Genomic DNA, 22,157 nt, shown 5'->3' with positions numbered 1-22,157 from the left:
ACAGGAGACGTATCGGTAATATTGTTAAGCAAGCAAAGCAGGAAGGGGAATTGGATGTACTTGTCCATTTAGGGACAAATGACTTGGCTTGCAATGAGGTTTCAGAGGTTAAGGAAGTTTTTAGTGTTTTTGCCAATGATATACGGCAGGTTGCTTCCACATTGTCATTCTCTGAAGTCCTGCCTGTGCATAACACTCAGAATGACAGGCGGATGCGTATTAGGGACTTTAACTTGTGGCTTGGTGAATGGTGTCGGGAGCAAGGATTTGGCTTTATTGCTCATGGTAGCTCTGTTTGGAATGGAAATAAACTGTACAAAAAAGATGGTTTGCATCTTTCTCAAAAGGGAACAAATGTTCTCAGTGAGCAGTTCAGAGGTTTTGCTAGGATGTATTTAAACTAGGAGGGGGGGGCAAAAGGGTGATAAAACATCAATCCAATTGTCCCCCAAAACAAGGACAGAAGGTGCCTGTAGCAAGTGTGTTAAAAAATGATAAGCTTAGAGTCATGTCTACAAATGCTCGCAGTTTAGGGAATAAGATCCATGAACTTGTGGCAATAATGGCAACTGATAGTGTAGATTTAGTCGCTGTTACTGAGACATGGTATAATGAGAAAAATGACTGGGACATAGCAATACCAGGGTACTCTTTATATAGAAAAGACAGGGAAGGCAAGAAAGGGGGAGGGGTGGCCCTGTATGTAAAGAATAGCATAAAATCTAGCCTAATAAAGGTTAGTGAGGCGAACATAGAGTCAGTTTGGGCTACGTTAGAATTTGGTAATCACACAGTAACTCGTGTAGGTGTGATTTATAGGCCCCCAGGACAAATTGAAGAGTTAGATAATCTACTAGTTGAAGAAATAGCTAAAATGACAATGAAGGGGGAAGTTATCATCATGGGTGACTTTAATCTTCCTGATATAAATTGGAAAACAAAAATAGCTACTTGTGCCAGGAGCACACATATTCTAAACTCCCTACTGGGATTGTCTCTAAAACAAGTCGTTGAGGAGCCAACTCGTAAAGAGGCCATACTAGATTTAGTGTTAACAAATGGAGATTTGGTATCAGATATTACTGTAGGTGAAAGTTTAGGATCCAGTGATCATCAGTCAGTGTGGTTTAATATAAGAACAGTGACTGAGTCACACCACACAAAAACAAAAGTTTTAGACTTTAGAAAAACAGACTTTTCCAAAATTAGAATATGTGTAAAGGAGTCATTATCAGACTGGAGCAATTTAAATGGAGTCCAAAAGAAATGGGATTATTTAAAAGTTGCACTACTGAAGGCAACAGAAAATTGCATTAGGCTTGTCAGTAAAAGCAAAAAATTCAAGAAACCACTGTGGTACTCCACAGATGTAGCCAAAATAGTAAAAAACAAAAAGTTAGCATTTAGTAATTATAAAAAAAACCAGAGTGAGGAAGACAGAATGACCTATAAGATTAGGCAGAAAGAGGCTAAGCAAGTTATAAGAGCTTCCAAATCACACACAGAAGAGAAAATAGCACAGTCAGTAAAAAAGGGGGACAAAACCTTTTTTAGATACATAAATGAGAAAAGAAAAGTAAAACAAGGATTAGTTAGATTAAAAACAAAAGAAGGAAGGTATGTAGATGAGGATAAAGGTCTAGCTGACTGCCTCAATGAATATTTTTGTTCGGTATTTACAGATGAAAATGAAGGAAAGGGACCTCAGTTAAGAAAAAGGATAAATGAGTCATTTATTACATGTGAGTTTACAGAGGAAGAGGTTCTATTTCAACTGTCAAAAGTAAAGACAAATAAGTCAATGGGACCTGATGGAATACACCCAAAGCTATTAAAAGAGCTTAGTGGTGTACTAGCAAAACCATTAACAGATTTATTTAACCAATCATTGATAACAGGAGTAGTCCCAGAAGATTGGAAGTTAGCGAATGTTGTGCCCATTCACAAGAAAGGTAATAGGGAGGAGTCGGGCAACTATAGGCCAGTAAGCCTAACTTCAGTAGTGGGGAAAGTGATGGAAACCATGTTAAAGGATAGGATTGTTGAACATCTAAAAACACACGGATTTCAAGATCAGAGACAACATGGGTTTACTTCAGGGAGATCATGCCAAACTAATCTTATTGATTTTTTTGATTGGGTAACTAAAATTATAGATCAGGGTGGTGCAGTAGACATTGCTTACCTCGATTTCAGTAAGGCTTTTGACACTGTTGCACATAGAAGGCTTATCAACAAACTACAATCTTTGAGTTTGGATTCCAATATTGTTGAATGGGTAAGGCAGTGGCTGAGTGACAGGCAACAGAGGGTTGTAGTCAATGGAGTATATTCGAAGCTTGGGCTTGTCACCAGTGGGGTACCTCAGGGATCTGTACTTGGACCCATTCTCTTTAATATTTTTATTAGTGATATTGCAGAAGGTCTTGATGGTAAGGTGTGTCTTTTTGCGGATGATACTAAGATATGTAACAGGGTTGATGTTCCAGGAGGGATAAGCCAAATGGAAAATGATTTAGGTAGACTAGAAAAATGGTCAGAGTTGTGGCAACTGACATTTAATGTGGATAAGTGCAAGATAATGCATCTTGGACGTAAAAATCCAAGGGCAGAGTACAGAATATTTGATAGAGTCCTAACCTCAACATCTGAGGAAAGGGATTTAGGGGTGATTATTTCTGATGACTTAAAGATAGGCAGACAATGTAATAGAGCAGCAGGAAATGCTAGCAGAATGCTTGGTTGTATAGGGAGAGGTATTAGCAGTAGAAAGAGGGAAGTGCTCATGCCATTGTACAGAACACTGGTGAGACCTCACTTGGAGTACTGTACACAGTACTGGAGACCCTATCTTCAGAAGGATATTGATACCTTAGAGAGAGTTCAAAGAAGGGCTACTAAACTGGTTCATGGATTGCAGGATAAAACTTACCAGGAAAGGTTAAAGGATCTTAACATGTATAGCTTGGAGGAAAGACGAGACAGGGGGGATATGATAGAAACATTTAAATACATAAAGGGAATCAACACAGTAAAGGAGGAGACTATATTTAAAAGAAGAAAAACTACCACAACAAGAGGACATAGTCTTAAATTAGAGGGACAAAGGTTTAAAAATAATATCAGGAAGTATTACTTTACTGAGAGGGTAGTGGATGCATGGAATAGCCTTCCAGCTGAAGTGGTAGAGGTTAACACAGTAAAGGAGTTTAAGCATGCGTGGGATAGGCATAAGGCTATCCTAACTATAAGATAAGGCCAGGGACTAATGAAAGTATTTAGAAAACTGGGCAGACTAGATGGGCCGAATGGTTCTTATCTGCCGTCACATTCTATGTTTCTATGTTTCTATGTTTCATTTGAGTTCACACTGTCCGCCTATTTAAACCCACTCCTTTAAGAATTGCCATCATTTATCACCCACCATGTTTATCCTGGCCTATTCATTGAACATTTTTCTTCCTGGCTACCCCACTTTCTCTCCTCTAGCACTTCTTCACTTATCTTTGGGTACTTTACTAACTCAATTAAGAGCCATAACATTTCTGATGCCTCTCAAATTCTCTCTGTAACCTCTTCCTTCGGCCTCACTCAATAGTCTAACTCAGCAACTCATGTAGTGGGAAACACTCTTGATCTCATCTTCACCAATCTCTTTACTGCTTCTAATCTCTCCAATATTCAGTTTTCTCTATCTGACCACCATCTGTTCACCTTTGACATTGGCATACCCTCTATATAAATTATACCACCCTTGTTACATCAATTATCGTCTTGGCCTACAGCAATTCTCCACCAAACTCCAGACCTCCAGAGGAGATCTCTAATCCTCTGTTCCATGCTGACTTGCACATTCTATGCAGAGGTTTCCTTCAAAAGATCATTATAAACTTGCTTTTTTAGGAAAGCATATTAATTAAACTGTTAGCTTTCCCTCCCCGCACCTTGGTAACCCACCCTGCTTCCTCTCCTACAACTGTGTCATCCAAAAAACAAAGCCTTTACTGTAAACTATTCTAGTAACCTTCTTGTTCCTGTTACCTCTTTTGTTACTTCGCCCCACTCCCTCTAGAATGTACGCTGGTTTGAGCAGGGCCCTCAACACCTTCTGTTCCTGTGCATCCAACTCATCATGTTGCAAATATTTGTCTGCCAGTCCACCTATTGTGCTGAGCTGCGGAATTTGTTGGAGCTTTATAAATTATTTATAATTTCAGCAGGTGACACAGAGAGCATACTTGTCAACATTGTCAAATATTGAGTTGGGACGGAATGCTGCCTTGAGTTAGGTGGAAAGGTCCCAATTTGGGGTCATTTCCTACCGTTCTGAGTTTGCTCTATGGCAGGCATAGGCAACCTTCGGCACAGCAGATGTTTTGGACTACACCTCCCATGATGCTTTGCCAGCATTGTGGTGTAAGAGCATTATGGGGATGTAGTCCACAACATCTGGAGTGCCGAAGGTTGCCTACCCCTGCTCTATGGTGTCCTACTTTGGGACCAGATAGAGAAGTTGTCTGTCAGCCAAACGTGAATCATGCCAGGCAGACCTGTCTGTTTTAGCCAGTCTTTTTTTTTACAAAGATAGTAGCTGCTGTCTACGATAAAAGTCTATTCCCCAGTCTACATGCTTCCTTTTGGTTATGTGAAAGACAAATCCACTGTAAAAACACCATTGCAAAACTAAAGATTATGAAAGGTTTTCAGTTCTGGTGCCGATTTCTTTAACGTAAATATAAAAACATAAAAATGTTTACAATTAATTTTCTTTTTTCTTTTCGTGTATTTTTTGCATTTCCAATTAAGAAACTTACTTTGACACATTCACCTTCACATTTTACAATGTACTTATTAAGAATCACCTCTGGATATTTTATATAATTTAACCACCCCCCAATAGTGCTTTTTAACGGGATAGTCAACACATTTTGATTAATTGTTCATGCCCCGTAGGAAACAAATGCTTTTGTTTGAAGCTTTGCTTCTCATAGATTACTGAGCTGTGTTTTACAAAGTATCATTCTTTCCTTGCAACAGACATCATTAATACAATGACAGGATGAGCTCAAAGTGCCAGAAGTGACAAGACATATTTTTTTAACTCTTTCAGTATCATACATGCAAGCTCTGTTTAGTAAATCTGGCTGCTGGCTGAGTCTCATGGGGAATGTAGTTAAGTAATATCTAGGGTGCAGACGCCAGACATCTTTGACATGATACCACTGAGAGAAATTTTACACAAACTCGTTCGTTGCCACAGGGCGAATGCAGAGCAAACTCTTCGCCCGAATGAGAACGAGCGGGTTAAATGCTTTGCCAATTAGGGTATTAGGAAACAGATGCTTTGTATAATTAGACTGCAAATATCTCTCCAGCAGGGAAAACAGACAGACAATTCCACAAGCGAAGAACCGGAATGTTCTTTACCTGTCTGTCTCTGTTGCTGGCAAAGCATTTTAGTCAAGTAGATCCCCCCTCCCGCCGCCCCACCCCAGGGGAAAAAAAATCTCATTGAGTATCAGTTCTCTTCTCCAGTTTCTCCTGTTTGAATAATTTCGATGGGAGGACATAATCTAAGGATTAGGGAGTCAATACAAACTTCTGAATTAATTCACGCCAAGAGGAGTGAGTCGGGCCTGATGCGTGCAAGGGATCAGTGGCATCCTGCCTCTTTGGTCTAAATCTGAGCTCTTGAGGCGCGAGTCTGCAGCTGCTATAGAGAACTCTATGTTTATAGTAAAAAATATGTTCCTTTAAATGCTTTTATTTATTGATGAAACAAGTATGGAATAGTGCCACCAACGCACCATATGTGTTTCAATATATATATTTATATAAATATATATATATACTTTTTCAAAATGTATGTATTTCTTTTTATTTGAGGAGTCCCTGATTTTGACTATATGAGCAAAATAAGTTAATTAGACTAACAGCATTTAGGAATGGCAAGCTTTTGGGAATTATTTTATAAAATTCTAAAGCATTTCTCAACACGGCTCTCTAACTGACTGTCTAGCTGTCTGTCCGTCTGTCTGTCCGTCAGTCACATGCTTCCATGGTTTAGAGAACATGTGAAATAAGCCATTCTCTAAAATTCATTAAAATGCACTTTAGACCAAACATTCTATGTAATGCCTAGAGGATTTCAGACAAAGAGTGGCATGCAATAAAAGGAAATTCGTAAAATTCAAAAGAACTAAATCCCAATTAATTCACAGTCTTTCAAAAGGCTCTCAATCCTATCTTAAACTGCTATTTCTTATTTTTCAACTGTTTTTTTTTTTTACTTTTTCTTTTTGTTTAATCCATTTCATGCTCTTCCTAAAGCTGTTTATGCGTTACATATTGAATAACTAGGCAAAAAAAAATTAGAGAGATTTACATTTCACACTCTCCTCTACATGATGAGACTCTATTATCCTGACATTACCTGGCAATCTACTGGGTTTTGCCAGAAATCTCCAACTTGGGAGCTGGTTGCCAGTACTCCCGGGTAAATCCTTCTTCTACAAATATTGGGATGGTGTATGGCTATGTTTTCCCCTAAAATTGATTATTACATCTATTTTAGGTCCAGACCATCTTTTCCTAAGTCGACATACATGGCCACTTCATTTTTCTGGGATCTTTCCTCCCCCTGTAGATTAAGCTTGGTGTGCAAGAGAATGTTCTTAGCTAAGCAAGTTAAAAATGTATAGTCTAGAGCAGGCATAGGCAACTTTCGGCACTCCAGATGTTTTGAACTGTTTTGAACTACACCTCCCAGATGTTAGCTTGCTTCAGACGTTTTTATTTCCTGCTCTGTAAATGAAACTTTAATCACACACAGGAGACTCCTAGCAAGCAATTACCAGAGCAGGAGATAATAAATTCTAAATTAAACAGTCTGTGCAATAAAGGAAGTTTAAACATTAGATCTCTCTTTACAGGAAGTGTTTAGGTTAGCTTTGCAATTCACATGCAGGGAGGTGTGGCGAGGGCTGCATAAACAAAGTGATTTAAACATAAATGGCAGAGAATTGAGCATTGAAACTGCAAGGTCTTGCTCTACACAACAAAACTGCTTCATTAAGATCAAGTTATTTTGATATATCTATAGTATCCCTTTAGAGTCTCAGCCTCAAGTAAAAACCTATTTTCCAGACAAGGTGGGGGAATGTCCACAACACAAGTCTATATCCAGTCTATTCTACTTTGCTTTTAAAGCAGGAAACCCAACATTTTCAAAGTAGCCACCAGCACTTTCTATAAGTTCTTCTAATGGGTAGTCCTTCCAATTGTCACGACATGGGTAGCGAGGACTTTTAAAAATTCTCTGGTGATCGTAAACTTATGACCTGGTTTTTGGAAATGCAAAAAAAAGCTCTCTCCCAACCAACACAAATAAAGAAATGATGATACAATTGTTTAAAGTCAGACAATTTTAGGTCCACTTTTATCAATATTTTAAATTATCGCAGCCCATAAACATTGTTTGCTCTGTTAACTGGCCATCTCCTCTTCGTAGTTTGCATACATGTGTGTATGTATAGAGATTGATATGCAAAGAGTCCCTCTTTCCCCAGCTTTTGGCATATCAATAGAGCAACAGAGGATGCATTAAAGGCAACAGTCACAAATAGTAACTGGTCATTGGGAGTGTATGTATATCCCATTCCGGCCCTTTCATAAGTGCCCCCAAATTTTGTATATTGCCAGTCAGCCCATGGATTACGTTGTTTTTTTTTTAAACGTAAGATGTGACATCATACCACTGCGCAACACTGGATTTTGAATGCGTGATCGGCTGAATTAAATTATCTTCATAATCTTTATATTATATAATATAAAATAAGGAAAAAAGTATAATGCTGAAATGTAATGTACATTAGGGGGTAAAAAAAATAAATATATATGAAAATGTTGAAAGAGACTGTAATATTTAGGATTTGGTAATATCTATAGCCATAGGTATTCTGTATAGGTATATGTATGGTAGAACAAAGCTGCACACAGGGTTACCGTACTTATTTCCCTTGAAACTTGTGTTTATTGATTTTGGGAACGTGATGTTGCTTCCTCAGCCTTTTGGCAACTGGAGAAATCTGTGCTTTTTAATTTCCTTTTCTAAAGATCATCAGCGGTAACAAGTGTATTAAACTCTTCCACAGCTTTTAATGCCAATCCTTCTAACCTCACAGTGCAAAGTGCAACAAACTGGATTACAATGTTATCAAACTTAATCTCACATGTAGACAACATGCTTATAATTACAAACAGGAAAAAAAAAAGCTTTATCCCAATAAACATGCGCAGAGTGATGGGAGCAGGCAGCTTATTAGTCGGTGTCTCATAGTGAGTTTATTTGGTTTATTATTTAAAAGGACACTCTAAGCATCCGAACCACATCTGATATGGTCTGATCTCATCCAGTGGTTTTGGTAAATTGATGCTCCCCATTTTTTTTAAATAATGCCTCGACTTACATTTTTCAGCAAGTTTTTTTTTTTTTCACAGCCCCATGGACATTAATGGTAACTCCTGTAAACAAAACATTTGAAAACAATTTTTGTTTATTCTAACAGATTGTGATTATTCGAAAAGCTTATCCACTTATCCATAACTATTAGCGGAACACTCCAGACTCCTTAAGCACTTTAGCTTGCTGAAGTGGTTTATCAAAGAACATTTGATAGAGAATTAAACATTGATAGATTAACCTTGTTATACCCCCTGGCTTTCAAGTAGACAATGTGTCCAGGAGGCTAAAAATCAATATACTACTGTTTATTACTATATACTATATTAGACATTTCTATTGAGTTCCAGTGTGCAGAGCCGGCCTTAGGTGATCAGGCGCCCTGTGCGAGCCAGTTTTGTGGCGCCCCCCCCCCCCCCCCCGCCATCTTTGTTTGACCCCCTTTGGACAATTTCAGGCACATTCACAATCTGTCGCCTGCACCCTTTTCAACAAATCCCTGCCCCCTTTATCAGCCCCCTGACCCACTTTATCGCCAGTCCCCTGCCCACTGTTTATCACCAGCCCCCTTCCCCTTATATCACTAGCCCCCTGCCCCCCTTTATCACTAGCCCCCTGCCCCCTTTATCACTAGCCACCTGCTCACTTCAATTAAACGCAATCGTTTCATATCTATCTATCTATATCTATCTATCTATCTATATATATATATATATATATATATATATATATATATATATATAAAGCAATAAGGACAAGCACATTAAAGGCTGCTGCTCCCTGGATCCAGCTGTCAGTTTTTCCTACTCTGCCTGACGTTGCGACTGAAGAGCACCTGCCGCCCTGACACCCACTGAGCGGATCCTTCAGACGTCGGGCCCCCACGCTTCTCCTGCATTCCAATTTGGGCCGGTTTGTCAGTGACTGACTGCGAGCTGTGTTGGCCACCTGGCCGCACTGCTCACACTACCCAAAAGGACAGCCCTGGTTACAGTCACACAAAAAGGCAGACAGTCAGGCACAGTTACAATCAGGTACAGTCTCACACACACAGACAGTCATACACAGAGTACAGTCTCACACACACACACACACAGGCAGACAGTCAGACACTGCTACAGACAGTCACACAAAGAGTACAGTCTCACACACACAGGCAGACAGTCACACACCGAGTACAGTCTCACACACACACACACACACACACACTCACACACAGAGTACAGTCTCTCTCACACACACACACACATAAGGCAGACAGTCAGACACTGCTACAGACAGTCACACACAGAGTACAGTCTCTCTCTCACACACACACACAGGCATACAGACAGACACTACTTCAGACAGTCACACACAGAGTACAGTCTCTCTCTCACACACACAAAGGAATACAGACAGACACTACTACAGACAGTCACACACAGAGTACAGTCACACACACACACAGACAGTCGCACACAGAGCTGCTAATCCTAATGCTCTGGGTCATGCTGGAGGTTATGTGGAGGAGACGGGGACATGGCAAGAATCATATACCTGCTCACTCTGGTCCAAACAGAGTGGCTATGAACCAGATCTTTATTGTGGAAGCTAGGTGACAAAATGTAAACATTCCGGCTCCTGGATCCACCTGTACGTTTTTGGTCATGTATGTCTGTATCTATATGATTGTGGAGGTGTGCCTGTATCTCTGTGTCTGTTTGATTGTGTGCCTGTATGTTTTTAAGCACTGTATGGCTGTATGCCTGTAAGACTGTGTGATTGTGCCTGTATGTGTTTTTGCCTGTATGTCTGTCTATATGACTGTGGCCATTTTTGTGACGGTATGGCTGTGTGCTTGTGCCTGAATGTTTTTTTTTTGCCAGTTTGTCGGTGTCTGTATGACTGTATGTCTGTATGATTGTGGGCCTGTGCCTTTATGTCTATGTCTGTATAACTGTATGCATGAATGCCTGTGCCTGTATGACTGTGTTTGTATAACGGTGTGCCTGTATGGCTGTGTTTGTTAGACTGTGTGCCTGAATGACTGTGTTTGTATAACTGTGTGCCTGTATGGCTGTGTTTGTTTGACTATGTGCCTGTATGACTGTGTTTGTTTGACTGTGTGCCTGTATGACTGTGTTTGTTTGACTGTGTGCCTGTATGGCTTTGTTTGTTTGACTGTGTGCCTGTATGACTGTGTTTGTTTGACTGTGTGCCTGTATGGCTGTGTTTGTATAACTGTGTGCCTGTATGGCTGTGTTTGTTAGACTGTGTGCCTGTATGGCTGTGTTTGTTTGTCGGTGTGCCTGTATGACTGCGTTTGTATAACTGTGTGTTTGTATGGCTGTGTTTGTTTGCCTGTGTGCCTGTATGACTATCTGTCTGTATTGCTGTGTGCCAGAATGTATATATCTATAGAATTATGTACCTGCCTGAATAGCTATGTTTATATGTTTATATGTATAACCACGTCTCTGTATGTTTGTGTCTTCATGTATGTATGTATGCCTAGAATATATTTGTATGACTTGAAAAACATATATGTATGAATAAAAAAAAGCAAGGAATGTTTGCACTTTGCCCTTTATTCATTAGTTCTGCAACTGACCACAATCACACTCAGCCACCACGTACAACCCACTCAGGTATGTTGCTAAGGGGAGAGAGACAAAGGGGGGACCTTCTTTAATTCTTGCACTAGGGCTCCTGCACTCATATAGCCAACAAATAGTACTAGATATTGTGCACACGGCTTCAAACAAATCTTGAGTCATCCAAATTATGGGCGATTGATGAGTCCTCCAAATTCTGTAACTCTGGATCACCGTATGTCGGAATCAAGAAACAAACAATACGAGGAAGGAATTGGCTAGTTTGTTTCGTAATTTCGAGTTCCGTTTGTAGTACCAATAAATATATAAAAGATAATTGATGAAAAAAAGATGATTGCTGGTTAGGGGACTGCCACTAAATGTTGATTTTATTCACAAAACAAATGTGACCAAGTGACCAAAAAAAGAGGTAATAAATAAATAAATCTATATATATATTTAGTAAATGTATAATATATAAACATATACAGTATATCTTTTTTTTACCACTCCTGCTTTTCCCCCCTCTCTTGATTTCTTCTTCTCATGTGATCTGTGACCCAAGTGGTGAATACACTAAAAGGCACTTTTTTAAACAGGGGTCAAGTCCTGGGGAAAAAAGTGTGTGAACTCACCCAAAATCTCCCCTCCCCCACAAAAAAATTATTATACGCTCGTATGCACATATATTTAAATATATAGTGTTCTTTCCCTCCCTCCCCTGTCCCATAGTGTTCCTTACCACCCCCTGCCCCCTGTCCCATAGTGTTCTCCCCCCCGTCCCATAGTGTTCTTCCCCCCCCTCCCCTGTGCCATAGTGTTCTTTCCCGCTGCCCCCTGTCCCATAGTGTTCTTTCCCTCCCTCCCCTGTCCCATAGTGTTCTTCCCCCCTCCCCTGTGCCATAGTGTTCTTCCAACCCCCCATCCCATAGTGTTCCTTACCACCAACCCCCTCCCTTGTCCCATATTGTCCCTTCCCCTGTCCCATAGTGTTCTCCCCCATGCCCAATGATGTTCTTCCTTACCACCCCCCCTGTCCCTTAGTGCCCCTCTCTTCCCCCCCAATTGGTCCCTGGTGTGTCTCCTACCTCTCTTTGTAGCATGGCCGAGCAGAGCAGACTGGTACAGGAGCTTCCGTTTCCTCTACATGGCCGGACTGACAGGTACAGTTATAGATACCACACATTACCATGGGTTTTATTGCTGTGGAGCTCTATTATAGTTTTATAGATATATAAAAAAAAGTATTGCTACATAGCTCTATTATAGTCTTATAGACACCACACATTACCATTTTTTTTTTGCTGTGGAGCTCTATTAGTGTCTTATACACACCACACATTACCATGAGTTTTATTGCTGTGGAGCACTATTATAGTCTTATAGATACCACATATTACCATGGGGTTTATTGCTATGGAGCTCTATTATAGTCTTAAACACACACCACATATTACCATGGGTTTTATTGCTGTCGTGCTCTATTATAGTCGTATAGACACCACACATTACCATGGGTTTTATTGCTGTGGAGCTCTATTATAATCGTATAGACACCACACATTACCATGGGGTTTATTGCTGTGGAGCTCTATTATAGTCTTATAGACACCACATATTACCATGGGTTTTATTGCTGTGGAGCTCTATTATAATCGTATAGACACCACACATTACCATGGTTTTTTTTTTTTGCTGTGGAGCTCTATTAGTGTCTTATACACACCACACATTACCATGAGTTTTATTGCTGTGGAGCTCTATTATAGTCTTATAGATACCATATATTACCATGGGGCTTATTGCTATGGAGCTCTATTATAGTCTTAAACACACACCACATATTACCATGGGTTTTATTGCTGTCGTGCTCTATTATAGTCGTATAGACACCACACATTACCATGGGTTTTATTGCTGTGGAGCTCTATTATAGTCTTATAGACACCACACATTACCATGGGTTTTATTGCTGTGGAGCTCTATTATTGTCTTATACACACCACACATTACCATGAGTTTTATTGCTGTGGAGCTCTATTATAGTCTTATAGATACCACATATTACCATGGGTTTTATTGCTATGGAGCTCTATTATAGTCTTAAACACACACCACATATTACCATGGGTTTTATTGCTATGGAGCTCTATTATAGTCTTAAACACACACAACATATTACCATGGGTTTTATTGCTGTCGTGCTCTATTATAGTCGTATAGACACCACACATTACCATGAGTTTTATTGCTGTGGAGCTCTATTATAATCGTATAGACACCACACATTACCATGGGTTTTATTGCTGTGGAGCTCTATTATAATCGTATAGACACCACACATTACCATGGGTTTTATTGCTGTGGAGCTCTATTATAATTGTATAGACACCACACATTATCATGGGTTTTATTGCTGTGGAGCTCTATTATAATCGTATAGACACCACACATTACCATGGGGTTTATTGCTGTGGAGCTCTATTATAGTCTTATAGACACTACATATTACCATGGGTTTTATTGCTGTGGAGCTCTATTATAATCGTATAGACACCACACATTACCATAGGTTTTATTGCTATGGAGCTCTATTATACTCTTATACGCCATACACATTAGTATGAGCATTATATTGATGTGGAACATTTACACCAAACATTTGTGACATACTTGAGGGAATGTCTCTGCAAAAGTGTGATTTCATAATGTTTAATCCTATTAAACTGAGTCATACTCATTTGGTTTCCAAGCTGCCACTGAGCTATTTGACCTTTAAATAGTTTTCTAAAATTCATTAATTATGCCAGCCTTCTGGCTTAGTATGGAAGATTTGAGACGAGAACTTTAGCTCTACATTTGATGAAGAGAATGTGGTTTATCACTCAATTACATGTAGAATAGAACGGTGGGAATAACTGCATAAAATAAACAGCATAAGATAACTGAATGAGGCTTACAGCCATATATAAAATAAAATATACATACCTCCTGTGTGTTATTTGTACTATACACAGACTATTGGAATTATACTTCGAACTGCACTGGGCTGCCATGACAAAACGTGGAGCACCTTAAAAAGTGATTGGCCAGGCACCACCCAGATATACATTCCCAGTCACATACATATACACAGATACATATATATATTTTCTTATTACATATTTGTTTGTAGTATGCCTGTGAGCATTTTCCTATTAGAAATACATGTCCTTTCCAATTTTTTTTAAAAAAAATGTTTTCTAAGTTATACTTCAATTGGCCCCTTAGTAGAGAATATTAAAACACATTAGTTAACCACGCATAATAGATATGCCATGTTTAAACCCATCTGCCTTTTTGAATTCATTGTTTTACATATCCACTACTTAATTTTAGGGGGGTTGTCCCATTAAGAAAATAATTGGATATTTATGGTAGAGGAAGTATCCCTAGAAATGTAATCCAAAAAAAATTCTAGAACTATAAAAGGACAAGTCTGTGGCTGGAACATGTCTCCCAACCACCACCTCATTCTCAAAAGAACTACATTTACAGTATTTGCCACTCCCAGTTCCCCATCCAGCGGCCCAAGAGTTATCGCAGACCAGCAGGAAACTCGTAGAGGCACGATGCACCTGACCGGGAGCAACCTCCAAACCCTCTGGAACTCCTAGTCGGATCGCAGAGTTGTTGCGGTCCGGTAAAACTTTGTCAAGGGAGCTCTCAGTCCAGAGTCACCTCTCAGGCTGCTATTTGGAGGGGTGATAAAGGAGGTGGTGAGGCATCAAAAGACTTAAAAGAGATCCATGTACTAACAGAAAGCTCCATCATTTTAGGTGACCTGGATTTCCCACCCAGCGCTGTGGAACTCTGCGCCACATCAGAGGATGCTCGTTACCCATCAAAACGTCACTTCCAGCTAACTCTGGCTAGACACCTCCGATTTGAATGCTTTATGGACAGAGTGGGTGCTCAGTAGAGAGCTATCTGGGGACAACATTTGTATTGGGATGTGGTCATGGAAAATCATTTTTTTTTGTTAAAATGGTTGATAGGGGCCCAGGTGTCTGGCCTCTAATTAAATTATCTGGTCACGTACGGACACTTAGACGCTAGGTTTGACACAATATGTATTGTTCTCCTGTTGAAAATCCAGGTCTAAAAGTGTGCCATTCACGCAATAAAACCAGTTCTATTTCACCCTACACTAAATGTCAGCTCGTGAATCTGCTATAACAGCTATAAACACTATACTATGCTCTCTGAGCTATAATCACTGAGGGAAAGTGTCGGGTCCCCTGCGAGTAGGCCGCCACAAAGTCCTTTAAGTATTTTTTTCCTACAAATTATAATAGTTGTGTATATATATATTTATATATTGTTTGGAATATCTGCTTTTATACATATATACAGCGCGATCGCAGGGGTCACAGCTGGGACTGGGCCTGCCACTCCAGGGGGCCTGCCCGTCCTGCGGACCCCTGTGACCGGGTGCCCACCGCCATGTGTTGCGGCCCTGGCCGCGCAGTATAATTGCCGGGGCTAAAGGTGAACGGGCCCATCAGGTGGCCCATGCTGTTAGGGTTACCCGATGGAAATGAATATCATCATCAGAGTGGGCCTGGTAACAGCGTGACCGGGCCCCCTCTGATGATGTCAGACGCTGGGAGGAACTCTGACTCCCATCAACCTGAGCCACTGGACCCCAGGGAAGTCACCCTCCTGCACCTAAAAGGTAGATAATAGTAGGGATGGGGGGCCCCATGGATTGTGTGTACGCCACTGTATATTTATATATATATATATATATATATATATATAAATTCTTTATTTTTGTAATGCTTAGTTTAACATACAAGCAGTAAGACAGCATTAAGAGTCAGGTAATAGCTTAAAATGTCAAGAATTAGCACTTTTTATATTGTAAAGTAATCTAAACAGGTGTGTGTCAAGCAGTAAACTAAATAGTATAACAGAATGCCTACTGACATCACAATGCATATATCACGATGAGAGTACCACCACACAACCTATATGTTGGACTCTAGATGTTGGCAAGACAGCTATCTACAGTGAGAGGACATAGAAAGATATAACTAGAACTTAAATAGAATTCCAGACATGAGCTATAAGGTATCATTGGTGAGAAAATAAACAAAAGTCATCCTGCTGAGGTGGAAAAGACGGGGAGGTAGACAGCAGTTTGCAGCGGCGTACACACAATCCATGGTGCCCCGGTGCGAAACTGATCCGTGGGCCCCCCTCTGTCCCCCGATCCGTGCCCCCCCATTTCCCCTGACACATACATACATACAGACACACACACAAACATACACACAGACAGACACACACATCCCTCGAAAGAACACATACATACAGACACATACACATACATACAGAGACACAGGCACACACACACATAGACACAGACACACACACATACAGAGACACACACACACACACACACAGAGACACACACACATACATAGACACACACACATACATAGACACATACATACGGGGCCCCATGGATTGTGTGTACGCCACTGCATACATAGACACACACGTACATACAGAGACACACACACGTACATACAGAGACACACACACACATACATACAGAGAGACACAGACACACATACAGACAAACACACATACAGAGACACACACACACATACATACAGAGACACAGACACAAACACACAGAGACACAGACACACACATACAGAGAGACACACACACAGAGACACACACACACACACAGACACAGACACACACACACACATACAGAGACACAGACACACATACAGAGACACACACACACATACACATACAGAGACACAGACACACACACATACAGAGACACACAGGCACACACATACAGAGACACAGACACACATACACATACAGAGACACAGACACACATACAGAGACACAGACACATACAGAGACACACACACACACACACATACAAAAAGAGAAACACACACACATACACAAAATGTTTCCTACCTTGTTACTTTCACTGGGGTCCAGTGGTGGCTCAGCCTGATGGGAGTCAGAGTTCCCACTCTGACTCCCTCCTCCTCCTTCCTCCCGCGTGGGCTCTCAGTATGCTGGGAGGAGTGACCGGGGAATCACTTCCTCCCAGCTCTGATGTAATTCTTCAAGTTATAGGTGTGGTAGGGGGTATCCTCATGAAAAACAAACAAATTAAAATCGTATATGGTGAAGTATGTAGAGCTATGAAGCAAGGGTTGGTAAAAACTATAAAATTTGCACTCACGTGTAATGGAGACAGGTTTTACGGCTCCATTACACGTGAGTGCACATTTTATAGTTTTTATCTACCTTTGCTTCATAGCTCTACATACTTCACCATATACAATTTTTATTTGTTTGTTTTTTATGAGGATACCCCCTACCACACCTATAACTTGAAGAATTGCCTCTGCACTTGATCCATAGGCGGGGATTATTCCGCCCAGGCGCATACACTGAAGCTGTATTGAAGCTCCAGGAAAGTGTGAGTGCACATCTTTTATTTTACTTATCACCACTACAGTTTTAAATACTACACTATTATTCCTTCTCTGGTTCTCTTCACATATACCTTGTCAAGGATTACTAAAGCGCTGCACCTACCCCCATATTCTGTTTTTAGGTTTGATAATATATTTTCTGTTTTTAAAGTATTAAGTGATACTATGTCTATGGCACTTTAAAGATAAGTTGCAATAGTGTATTTTCTAATTAACTTGTAAGAGGGAGGGTTTTTAACCCAAATCCTGTATGAGAACCACTAGACAGAGAGAGCCCGTAATAAGGCGAAACGCGTAAGTCATGTGGTGTGCGATTTTAAGCTTGCTTGCAGCGAGACTGCATTGACATAGAGTCATCTTTCCACATGGGCCCTTGGGCCCCACAAGCATAGGGGCCCCACAGCATTGCCCATGTGCAGAGGCTGACAGGGGATATCCATTGATCTCCCCTGCTGGCCAATGCTTTAGGACCTGTTAGGCCAGTGAGGAAATCAAGGCCCTTCGTTAGTGACAGGGAGGTAGGGGGGAGTGACGTGGGATAGTTCCTCCCGCAAGCATGCTGATGGGAGCTTTGCCACGTGTTGCCATGGCAACGCTTCGACAGAGCACTCACCTCGCCGGAGAAGTATAGGCAGCTTGCAGCCACAGGAGCTGCAGGCTAAAGACCACCAGGGCTGGCAGCTTTTATTAATGTTTTAATTTTTTTTAAATAATAAATTCACATATGCTCCCTTATCCCTATGCACCAATCACGCACACACGCACACACACACACACACACACATACACACACACACACACACACAGTGCACCCCTCACACACATTCTGCATCCCTCACATACATACACAATCAGCTCCCCTCACACTTTGCAGCCTTCACGCACACACAGCACCCCTCACACACACAGACACAGCACCCCTCAAGTATACACAGCACCCTCATACACACTCTGCACCCCTCACACACATCACCCCTCACATACACTCTGCACCACTCACATACACACTCTGCACCCCTCACACAAACACTATGCACCCCTCACACACACAATCTGCACCCCACACGCAGTCTGCAACCCACACGCAGTCTGCAACCCACACGCAGTCTTCAACCCTCACACAATCTGCAACCCTCACACAATCTGCAACCCTCACACAATCTGAAACCCTCACACACAGCAACTGTCACACACAGCAACCCTCACACACAGCAACCCTCATACACAAAGCAACCCTCGCACACACATCACTCCCCACAAACACACAATGCACCCCGCACACACTGCATCCCTTACAAACACACACAACACCCCTTACCCACACACTGCAGTCTGTGTGTATTTATCAGTCTGTGTGTGTGTTTTCACTAGTGCGTGTGTATTCAACAGTGCATGTGTATTCAGCAATCTGTGTGTATTCAGCAATCTGTGTGCATTCAGCAGTCTGTCTACGTGCATCTATCCAACAGTCTGTGTGTATTCAGCACTCTGCGTGTGTGTGTGTATTCAGCAGTCTGTGTGTATAGGCAGAAGACTGTGTGTGTGTGGATACTCAGCAGACTGTGTGTGTGTGTGTGTACTCTGCAGACTCTGTGTGTGTGTGTGTACTTGGCAGACTGTGTGTGTGTACTTGGCAGTGTGTGTGTGTGTACTCTGCAGACTGTGTGTGTGTGTGTACTCTGCTGATTGTGTGTGTATTGTATGTATTGCATTTGCTTGAGGTACCAATAATAATAAGCTTAATTTTATCGATAATTCACATTTTTTTTCCTGTGCTGTTTTGTAGGCAGGGCCTCAGTGCACACAAGAATACTCCCAGTAATGTGTCTTTAAACTACAATAAATGTGTAGAATTCAGTCTGTATAAATAAAATACATTGTTCTTGTTCTTAATTACATTTTAGAGCATAAATATTAGTAAGTCAAATACAATTTCTTCCCTCGCCACACCTTTGTCACCCCTAAAATTAAAGTGTCTCTCTTTGTCCATTTGAAATGTTGGAAGTGAAAGAATGGAATAGATGAAGAGAATATAAGGAGTAATAGGAGGAGTTATAGAGAGAGGTTATATGGAGTAATAGGAGGAGTTATAGGGAGATTTTATGGAGTAATAGGAGGAGTTATAAGGAGAGGTTATACAGAGTAATAGGAGGAGTTATAGAGAGAGGTTATATGGAGTAATAGGAGGAGTTATAGGGAGAGGTTATATGGAGTAATAGGAGGAGTTATAGGGAGAGGTTATATGGAGTAATAGGAGGAGTTATAGAGAGAGGTTATATGGAGTAATAGGAGGAGTTCTAGAGAGAGGTTATATGGAGTACTAGGAGGAGTTATAGGGAGAGGTTATATGAGTAATAGGAGGAGTTATAGGTAGAGGTTATATGGAGTAATCAGAGGAGTTATAGGGAGAGGTTATATGGAGTAATAGGAGGAGTTATAGGGAGAGGTTATATGGAGTAATAGGAGGAGTTATAGAGAGAGGTTATATGGAGTAATAGGAGAAGTTATAGAGAGAGGTTATATGGAGTAATAGGATAAGTTATAGAGAGGTTATATGGAGTAATAGGAGGAGTTATAGAGAGAGGTTATATGGCAAAATAGGAGGAGTTATAGAGAGAGGTTATATGGAAATAATAGGAGGAGTTATAGAGAGAGGTTATATGGAGTAATAGTAGGAGTTATAGAGAGAGGTTATATGGAGTAATACGAGGAGTTATAGAGAGGTTATATGGAGTATTAGGAGGAGTTATAGAGAGAGGTTATATGGAGTAATAGGAGGAGTTATAGGGAGAGGCAATATGGAGTAATAGGAGAAGTTATAGAGAGGTTATATGGAGTAATAGGAGGAGTTATCGGGAGAGGTTATATGGAGTAATAGGAGGAGTTATAGAGAGAGGTTATATGGACTAATAGGAGGAATTATAGGGAGATGTTATATGGAGTAATAAGAGGAGTTATAGGGAAAAGGTATATGGAGTATTAATGTGTACTGATGGAGCGGGCTTTGTATTAGGGATACATCATATTCCTTACTTTCTCTAAATAATGCCAAACTTTTCAACTATACCACCTTTGTAAAACACTGATTCTATGGTAGAATTATCTGTCCCTTACAGCATCTTCATGAAAGATAATTACCCCCCTTTCCCCCCCTCTCATCCCAAACCATAGTAATCAAAACTGCAGAATTTTTAGAATGCTGATATATAATATACACTTCCCACCTGGAATGCTATATATGTCTACATCCACCTGCCAAATGAGTCGCACTGGGCTCTTGTACATCCAAAACACACAACCCTGTCTAGAAACCGCAGGGTATTTATTCTATAGCTTTATCTCCAATTCTCATAACACTTCATTTCTTCTATTCAGCATATTTGGTAATCATGCAGTTCTGCATCCAGTATATATATATATATATATATATATATATATAAATAAAACAATCCTAATATCTCTGTCTGTCTCATGCAGCCTGTATAATGACTTAGTACACACATACAGTACATGTATATAGATTATACAGAATTCTTACCTGCACCAACAGCAGTGATAGAGCCCCGGCCAGCAGCATCCTGTCATTAAGTGATTAAGTAATTGCTCTGATATACAGAATAGAAAAATCCAAAAGTCAGAAGGTGTCCGTGTTCCTCACAGGTACGAGACTCTTGTTAACCCATGAACCAAAAGATCCAACCAGCAGGGTCCGGCTGGGGGACGTAGGAAGGGTTAAACCGAGGGAATAGAGGAGACGAGGCTTTTGGCTGTGGACACAGGTTTGGAATAGTGCAGGTGGAATAGACACAGGATGGATATAAAACTGGAAGCTGGGGTATGGGGGGGGAGGGGGGGGAGGGCTGGATAGGATGGGATAAGGGGAAGGTACACGCCACAATCCTGAGAGGTCAGTAGTCTTTTATCTCCTCTACAATTAGCTTTTTTCTTTTCGTTTTCCTTTTTTTTCTTTATAGATCACCTTCTTGTCTTCTCATAATTTCTGGCTTTTTTTTTTCTTGCAGTCGATTTCACCTTCTCTTTTCCCCAATCTGTAAGTCACTGCTACTTGCCTATTTATATTTTTTGTATTTTCTTCCGTGTGTATTTTTTAAGTCTTCTCCTTTTCCTGTCTCCTCTGTTTTTCCTCCGTTGACTAAATATCTCTTCCTCCTACCTCTTTTGCTACATTTCCCAGAATCTGGATCTCTCTTCTAAGATCACTTTTTCTCTGGTACATTTCATACATATCGCTCTACCTCTGCCTGTTCCCTTGTCTCCCCCTGCCCTCCTATCTCTTTCCTTCTCCTCCTCTGATTCTCTCCCTCCCTCGTTCTCTCCTTTCTCAAGGTGCAATTCCACCGTTTTTTATTTTTCTTCGTCAGCCGTCTCTTCTTCCTCAGTTTGACACTACGGCTATTTATCCTCTCTCGTCTTGGAAAGAATGAAAATCTAGACAAAAAAAAATAAAGAAATAAATGAAAAAAACGTAAAACTTATCATTTCTCCCACAGTCCATCGGAGAAAACAGTGTTAGAGAATCTGATCACCCACCTAGGTATACAACCACGTCTGATAGAATCAGATTGGGGCAATTGA

The 22,157-nt window shown here is 40.7% G+C and overlaps 1 protein-coding gene across 1 annotated transcript in view; it reads right to left on the bottom strand.

Moving 5' to 3' along the window:
* The window catches only part of CRHR1 (corticotropin releasing hormone receptor 1), a 102,125-nt gene extending 80,301 nt beyond the window's left edge, over positions 1 to 21,824 (bottom strand). The window contains exon 1 of the mRNA XM_063425594.1: positions 21,100 to 21,824. Within this exon, the coding sequence (XP_063281664.1) occupies positions 21,100 to 21,138 (39 nt within the window). The 5' untranslated portion in view covers positions 21,139 to 21,824. The remainder of the gene's footprint in view (positions 1 to 21,099) is intronic.
* Positions 21,825 to 22,157: the final 333 nt, after the last annotated feature.

Source organism: Pelobates fuscus, chromosome 6 (assembly GCF_036172605.1).
Source record: "Pelobates fuscus isolate aPelFus1 chromosome 6, aPelFus1.pri, whole genome shotgun sequence".
NCBI classification, from domain to species: domain Eukaryota; kingdom Metazoa; phylum Chordata; class Amphibia; order Anura; family Pelobatidae; genus Pelobates; species Pelobates fuscus.
The sequence above is the reverse complement of the archived record's forward strand: the minus strand, read 5'-3'. Positions and strand labels throughout refer to the sequence as shown.